This window comes from Palaemon carinicauda, chromosome 16 (genome assembly GCF_036898095.1).
Source record: "Palaemon carinicauda isolate YSFRI2023 chromosome 16, ASM3689809v2, whole genome shotgun sequence".
NCBI lineage: Eukaryota > Metazoa > Arthropoda > Malacostraca > Decapoda > Palaemonidae > Palaemon > Palaemon carinicauda.
In genome coordinates this window covers 124,932,541-124,941,201 of record NC_090740.1, presented here as the reverse complement: position 1 = coordinate 124,941,201, position 8,661 = coordinate 124,932,541, and the positions used below count along the sequence as shown (strand labels likewise).

Genomic DNA, 8,661 nt, shown 5'->3' with positions numbered 1-8,661 from the left:
ATCCAAAGGCGCATGCGCATATTAAAATTCATCTTGTATTCCTGCAGCATCCTTCTTGTGTCTCCACTGGTGACTCTCCAGCACTCTATTATCACTCCGTTATGGCATTGGAATAATTCGCGCTGGCAATATTGTTTATTCCTCTTCCCTAACCATCTTGTCTTCAAAAACAATTCGGATAGAGTGAAAAGCATAGAAGGAACACTGGCGTAATGCCAAAGGAACATCAGAATCAAACAGCTAATATGAAACGAAAGAAGCCATTTTTTCCTATTCTCTGAAGATTCAGAAGTAGTTTGCAGATTCCTGAAAAATTTCTCTGGGTCTTTCTCTTGAAATCTTGAGGATGCAGGATCTATATGTCATATGGAGATTTCTCTGGAAATCTTGAAGACTTAGAGGATCTGTATGTCTTTTCGATTTTTCTCTGGGTATCTTGAAGAGACATCGACCCGAAATGGAAGCAGGAAAAGATGTAGACAAAGAAGAAGAACAGATTATCTATATGTCATTTAGAAAATTTCTCTGGAGACCTTGAAGACACAGAGGATGTATATGTCTTTCCGAGTTTTCTCTGGAGATCTTGAAGACACAGAAAATCTAACAGGATTTCGATATCGTTACCTGTTATCTATTCAAAATAAGGTTAAGTTAAGTACACCTTACATGCATCCATAAAACATGGCTAAAATTTATTTGCAAAATATTATTGTAACTTTGATTGGACGTCTTTCGACGGAGAAGAAAACTGTTATGCTGAAAAAGGACGACGACAAATGGCAGTCTCATATTAATGTTATGTTTGATATTGAAGGTATGCGTTATAATGTTTCTCTCTCTCTTAAACCTACTTCTTTGCCTCCAAACCCTGTTTATTTCTCCCCTAAACCTACTTGCTTGCCGGCGAGCTCTACTCTACTCTTTCTTCGCTCCTTATATTTCTCTCTCAACCCTATTACCTTGTTTGTTATGCCTAGTTCTTCTCAGAAGAATGAAACGTTAAACGAATTGATTCTGGGACCTGAACACAACAAAGGACTTAATGTTTGTGATATAGAGAAGGGTATTAAATTTTGGGATTGTGGTTCAGAAGACATTCAAGCACAGGAAAATATAGAAAGGATTAAATTTTTTACTAGACACCATTCAATCCAAAGTATTACAAGTAGCACCGAGGGACAAGGGGAAGAAAAAGCCCAAGAAAAAAATAAATTCCCTGTCATCAGGCGACTTCGGAAGCTCTCGAAAGGGAAAAAGGAGCCACTCATAGAACATGATGACACCCTCAACGAAACATCAGAGGGGTGTCAAAGAAAGCTTGAGAAACAGAAAGAGGAAGAGGAATGGGAAAAGTTTCAGGTTGAAATCGGATTGATGAAGATGAAGAAAAATGAAGATTTAACAATAGCAAAAATTAAGGAAAAAATAAAGAAGGGAAAGGTAAAGCAATTTTATTTAAATCAAGACGAAGATATGACAATAGAAAGAAAACAGCTATTTTTAAGAATTTACAATTCCATTAAAAAAGAACTGGAGGATATAGAAAGGCTATTGTATGATTGGCCTTTCCTTTTACCAATCATGAAACCTCGTCAAATAATGTACAAGCAGAAGATGGATAAACTCATACTTGAGAACTTATATCTATTGGATACAGATGAGGACAAGATTGAAGATGAGGACAAAATACAGACTCCAGAGATTGATCCAGAGGAAATTGAAATCAAACTCGAAGAACAAAGACTGATAGAAGAGGAGGAGAATATTATAATCAAACACGACCTGGAGAACTTAAGAAAATGTGAACAGAAAAGGATAACAGAGCTGAAAAAGAAAGTAGAAGATGGAGAAGTGATACTCAAAAGTGAAAACTTGTGCCAGCCAGACAGAGAAAAGGCCAAGAAGTGCCTTGAGCAATATCATGAAATCTCTGGCAAAATCAAGGACTTGAAGCTGTGGGAGAAGACATGGCCACAGTTCTTCCCAGTGGTCAGGCCACTTCGGAGGTACTGGGAAGGAAAGCTTGAGGAACTCATTCTAGAAAACTACTCCTATATCGTATGTGATGGTGATGACCCTTTCAACGAAACATCAGAGGAGTATCAAAGAAAGATTGAGGAACAGAAAGAGAAAGAGGAATGGGAAAAGTTTCAGACTGAAATCGGATTGATGAAAATCAGGACAAATGAAAAAGCAATTGCAGAAATAAAGCAAAAGATAAAGAAGGGAAAGATAAAGCTACATAAAGTAAAACAAGACGAAGAGGTGACAACAGAAGAAAAACAGCTATTTTTAAGAAAATATAATTCCATTAAAAAAGAACTAGAGGACATAGAAAGGCTATTGTATGATTGGCCTTTCCTTTTACCAGTCATGAAACCTCGTCAAATAATGTACAAGCAGAAGATGGATGAACTCATACTTGAGAACTTCTATCTATTGGATGCAGATGAGGACAAGATTGAAGATGAGGACAAAATACAGACTCCAGAGATTGATCCAGAGGAAATTGAAATCAAACTCGAAGAACAAAGACTGATGGAAGAGGAGGAGAATATTATACTCAAACAAGACCTGGAGAACTTAAGAAAATGTGAACAGAAAAGGATAACAGAGCTGAAAAAGAAAGTAGAAGATGGAGAAGTGATACTCAAAAGTGAAAACTTATGCCTGCACGACAGAGAAAAGGCCAGGAAGTGCCTTGAGCAATATCATGAAATCTCTGGAAAAATTAAGGACTTGAAGCTGTGGGAGAAGACATGGCCACAGTTCTTCCCAGTGGTCAGGCCACTTCGGAGGTACTGGGAAGGAAAGCTTGAGGAACTCATTCTAGAAAACTACTCATATATCGTAAGTGAACATGATGATAGCCCCAACGAAACATCAGATTATGAAAGAAAGCTCGAGGAGTTTAAGATTGAAATTGCATTGATGAAGATAAGGGCAATTGAAGAAGAATTAATCGAAGAAATAAAGGAAGAGATAGAAAAGGGGAAGGTAAAGCCGCAGAAAGTGAAAAAAGACGAAGACACAACAAAAAAAGGAAAACAGCTATTTATTAGAAAATATATGGACCTTAAACGAAAACTAGAGGACCTTGAAGGGCTTAAACAAAATCTAGAGGACATTGAAGGGCAATTTAGTGATTGGTATTCCCCCATACCGTCATTGAAACCTCAACAAATGAATTATAAACAGAAGATTAAAAAACTCGTGCGTGAGTACTTGCACGTATTGATTAAAGTTGAGGACAAGGTTACAAAAGAGGACAGAAGTAAAACGCCCGAGGAAATGAAACAGGAAGAGTTTGAGACTGAAATCAGATTGATGAAAATCAGGACAAATGAAAAAGCAATTGCAGAAATAAAGAAAAAGATAAAGAAGGGAAAGATAAAGCTACATAAAGTAAAACAAGACGAAGAGGTGACAACAGAAGAAAAACAGCTATTTTTAAGAAAATACAATTCCATTAAAAAAGAACTTGAGGACATAGAAAGGCTATTGTATGATTGGCCTTTCCTTTTACCAGTCATGAAACCTCGTCAAATAATGTACAAGCACAAGATGGATAAACTCATAATTGAGAACTTCTATCTATTGGATACAGATGAGGACAAGATTGAAGATGAGGACAAAATACAGACTCCAGAGATTGATCCAGAGGAAATTGAAATCAAACTCAAAGAACAAAGACTGATGGAAGAGGAGGAGAATATTATACTCAAACACGACCTGGAGAACTTAAGAAAATGTGAACAGAAAAGGATAACAGAGCTGAAAAAGAAAGTAGAAGATGGAGAAGTGATACTCAAAAGTGAAAACTTGTGCCTGCCAGACAGAGAAAAGGCCAAGAAGTGCCTTGAGCAATATCATGAAATCTCTGGCAAAATCAAGGACTTGAAGCTGTGGGAGAAGACGTGGCCACAGTTCTTCTCAGAGGTCAGGCCACTTCGAAGGCACTGGGAGGGGAAGCTTAAGGAGCTCATTCTAGATAATTACTCCTATATCGTATGTGAACGTGATGACCCTTTCAACGAAACATTAGACGAGTATCAAAGAACGCTTGAAGAACAGAAACAGAAAGAGGAATGGGAAAAGTTTCAGACTGAAATCGGGTTGATGATAATCAGGACAAATGAAAAAGCAATTGCAGAAATAAAGAAAAAGATAAAGAAGGGAAAGGTAAAGCTACATAATGTAAAACAAGACGAAGAGGTGACAACAGAAGAAAAACAGCTATTTTTAAGAAAATACAATTCCATTAAAAAAGAACTGGAGGACATAGAAAGGCTATTGTATGATTGGCCTTTCCTTTTACCAGTCATGAAACCTCGTCAAATAATGTACAAGCAGAAGATGGATGAACTCATACTTGAGAACTTCTATCTATTGGATGCAGATGAGGACAAGATTGAAGATGAGGACAAAATACAGACTCCAGAGATTGATCCAGAGGAAATTGAAATCAAACTCGAAGAACAAAGACTGATGGAAGAGGAGGAGAATATTATACTCAAACAAGACCTGGAGAACTTAAGAAAATGTGAACAGAAAAGGATAACAGAGCTGAAAAAGAAAGTAGAAGATGGAGAAGTGATATTCAAAAGTGAAATCTTGTGCCTGCCAGACAGAGGAAAGGCCATGAAGTGCCTTGAGCAATATCATGAAATCTCTGGCAAAATCAAGGACGATGACACCCCCGAAGATACGATCCAAGGAGATAATAATCGGCAGGATACACTGGAAACCATAATGAAGAAGGAAGAGGGGAGAATGGAAGAAATTGAAAAGGAAAGAGAAAAGGAAAAACAGCAAGCGGAAGTAAAATTTCTGAATAAATATGACAAAATTCAAAGGAAGTTAGCGAAGGCAGAATTGTGGGAAAAGAGACTGCCTTGCTTAAAGCCATTGTGGAATCTGCAAAACAAAATGTGTAATAAGAAGCTTGATAAACTAGTAGAGAATAATTTGTCATTGCTAAAGCCGGAAATAAAGTCTGACCGAGTAGACCCAATTAGGAACAATGAAGGTGGTCAAAAAATTGGAAACACACGAAAGGAGTAAATATCTTCAGAAAAAATAAAATGACATAAAAAAATCTAAAAAAAAATGAAAAATCTAAAAAAATAAAAAATCTAGAAAATTGAAAAAAAAATCTAAAAAAGTTAAAAAAAATAAAGAGGCAGTGTTCCTTGGTAAAGATTCAATTGGGAAGATCCAGCCTTTCAGGTCTGAAGGGAATAGTCTAGAAGATGGACTCGCCAGAGGAAAGAAGCCATACTTGTTTTGGTATGCAATGTTCTTTGGTAAAGATTCACCTGTACTGTTTCTTTATCAAATGAACCAATGCAGAACAAACAAGACTGACTTCTAGTATTGTAGGTCACTTGGGAAGATTCCAGCATTTCAGGTCGGAGGGGAATAGTCTAGAAGATGGACTCAGCCGAGGAAAGAAGCCATACTTGTTTTGGTATGCAGTGTTCTTTGGTAAAGATTCACTTGTACTGTTTCTTTATCAAATGAACCAATGCAGAACGAACAAGGTTGACTTCTAGTATTGTGGGTCCATTAAGAAGATTCCAGACTTTTAGGTCGGAAGGGAATAGTCTAGAAGATGGACGCAGCAGAGGAAAGAAGCCATACTTGTTTTGGTATGCAGTGTTCTTTGGTAAAGATTCACTTGTACTGTTTCTTTATCAACAGAACCAATGCAGAACGAACAAGGTTGACTTCTAATATTGTGGGTCCATTAAGAAGATTCCAGACTTTTAGGTCGGAAGGGAATAGTCTAGAAGATGGACGCAGCAGAGGAAAGAAGCCATACTTGTTTTGGTATGCAGTGTTCTTTGGTAAAGATTCACTTGTACTGTTTCTTTATCAACAGAACCAATGCAGAACGAACAAGGTTGACTTCTAGTAATGTGGGTCCATTAAGAAGATTCCAGACTTTTAGGTCGGAAGGGAATAGTCTAGAAGATGGACGCAGCAGAGGAAAGAAGCCATAATTGTTTTGGTATGCAGTGTTCTTTGGTAAAGATTCACTTGTACTGTTTCTTTATCAAATGAACCAATGCAGAACGAACAAGGTTGACTTCTAATATTGTGGGTCCATTAAGAAGATTCCAGACTTTTAGGTCGGAAGGGAATAGTCTAGAAGATGGACGCAGCAGAGGAAAGAAGCCACACTTGTTTTGGTATGCAGTGTTCTTTGGTAAAGATTCACTTGTACTGTTTCTTTATCAACAGAACCAATGCAGAACGAACAAGGTTGACTTCTAGTAATGTGGGTCCATTAAGAAGATTCCAGACTTTTAGGTCGGAAGGGAATAGTCTAGAAGATGGACTCAGCTGATGAAAGAAGCCATAAATGTTTTGGTATGCAGTGTTCTCTGGTAAAGACTCACTTGTACTGTTTCTTTATCAAATGAACCAATGCCGAAAAAACAAGTCTGACTTCTAGTATTGTAGGTCACTTGAGAAGATTCCAGCCTTTCAGGTCGGAGGGGAATAGTCTAGAAGATGGACTCAGCAGAGGAAAGAAGCCACACTTGTTTTGGTATGCAGTGTTCTTTGGTAAAGATTCACTTGTACTGTTTCTTTATCAAATGAACCATTGCCGAAAAAACAAGTCTGACTTCTAGTATTGTAGGTCACTTGAGAAGATTCCAGCCTTTCAGGTCGGAGGGGAATAGTCTAGAAGATGGACTCAGCAGAGGAAAGAAGCCACACTTGTTTTGGTATGCAGTGTTCTTTGGTAAAGATTCACCTGTACTGTTTCTTTATCAAATGAACCAATGCAGAACAAACAAGTATGGCTTCTTTACTCTGCTGAGTCCATCTTCTAGACTTTTCCCTTCTGACCTGAAAGGCTGGAATCTTTTTAAGTGACTTACAATACTAGAAGTCAGACTTGTTTGTTCTGCATTGGTCCATTTGATAAAGAAACAGTACAAGTGAATCTTTACCAAAGAACACTGCATACCAAAACAATTATGGCTTCTTTCATCAGCTGAGTCCATCTTCTAGACTATTCCCTTCCGACCTAAAAGTCTGGAATCTTCTTAATGGACCCACAATACTAGAAGTCAACCTTGTTTGTTCTGCATTGGTTCATTTGATAAAGAAACAGTACAAGTGAATCTTTACCAAAAAACACTGCATACCAAAACAAGTGTGGCTTCTTTCCTCGGCTGAGTCCATCTTCTAGACTATTCCCCTCCGCCCTGAAAGGCTGGAATCTTCTCAAGTGACCTACAATACTAAAAGTCAGCCTTGTTTGTTCGGCATTGGTTCATTTGATAAAGAAACAGTACAAGTGAATCTTTACCAAGGAACACTGCATACCAAAACAAGTGTGGCTTCTTTCCTCTGCTGAGTCCATCTTCTAGACTTTTCCCTTCTGACCTGAAAGGCTGGAATCTTTTTAAGTGACTTACAATACTAGAAGTCAGACTTGTTTGTTCTGCATTGGTCCATTTGATAAAGAAACAGTACAAGTGAATCTTTACCAAAGAACACTGCATACCAAAACAATTATGGCTTCTTTCATCAGCTGAGTCCATCTTCTAGACTATTCCCTTCCGACCTAAAAGTCTGGAATCTTCTTAATGGACCCACAATACTAGAAGTCAACCTTGTTTGTTCTGCATTGGTCCATTTGATAAAGAAACAGTACAAGTGAATCTTTACCAAAGAACACTACATACCAAAACAAGTGTGGCTTCTTTCCTCGGCTGAGTCCATCTTCTAGACTATTCCCCTCCGCCCTGAAAGGCTGGAATCTTCTCAAGTGACCTACAATACTAAAAGTCAGCCTTGTTTGTTCGGCATTGGTTCATTTGATAAAGAAACAGTACAAGTGAATCTTTACCAAGGAACACTGCATACCAAAACAAGTGTGGCTTCTTTCCTCTGCTGAGTCCATCTTCTAGACTATTCCCCTCCGACCTGAAAGGCTGGAATCTTCTCAAGTGACCTACAATACTAGAAGTCAGTCTGTTTGTTCTGCATTGGTTCATTTGATAAAGAAACAGTACAAGTGAATCTTTACCAAAGAACACTGCATACCAAAACAAGTGTGGCTTCTTTCCTCTGCTGAGTCCATCTTCTAGACTATTCCCCTCCGACCTGAAATGCTGGAATCTTCTCAAGTGACCTACAATACTAGAAGTCAGACTTGTTTTTTCGGCATTGGTTCATTTGATAAAGAAACAGTACAAGTGAATCTTTACCAAAGAACACTGCATACCAAAACAAGTGTGGCTTCTTTCCTCTGCTGAGTCCATCTTACAGACTATTCCCTTCCGACCTGAAAGGCTGGAATCTTCCCAAGTGACCTACAATACTAGAAGTCAGTCTGTTTGTTCTGCATTGGTTCATTTGATAAAGAAACAGTACAAGTGAATCTTTACCAAAGAACACTGCATACCAAAACAAGTGTGGCTTCTTTCCTCTGCTGAGTCCATCTTCTAGACTATTCCCCTCCGACCTGAAATGCTGGAATCTTCTCAAGTGACCTACAATACTAGAAGTCAGACTTGTTTTTTCGGCATTGGTTCATTTGATAAAGAAACAGTACAAGTGAATCTTTACCAAAGAACACTGCATACCAAAACAAGTGTGGCTTCTTTCCTCTGCTGAGTCCATCTTACAGACTATTCC

The 8,661-nt window shown here is 38.1% G+C and overlaps 1 protein-coding gene across 1 annotated transcript; it reads left to right on the top strand.

Moving 5' to 3' along the window:
• Positions 1 to 681: 681 nt before the first annotated feature.
• LOC137655559 (chromosome partition protein Smc-like) lies at positions 682 to 5,064 on the top strand. Its single transcript, XM_068389457.1, has one exon. The coding sequence runs from the start codon at positions 682 to 684 to the stop codon at positions 5,062 to 5,064; it is 4,383 nt and encodes a 1,460-aa protein (XP_068245558.1).
• The last annotated feature ends 3,597 nt before the right edge of the window (positions 5,065 to 8,661 follow it).

What these genes read in the sequence shown, in the direction of transcription:
- LOC137655559 (XM_068389457.1), top strand. Translation starts at nt 682, where the DNA reads ATGGCTAAAATTTATTTGCAAAATATTATTGTAACTTTGATTGGACGT.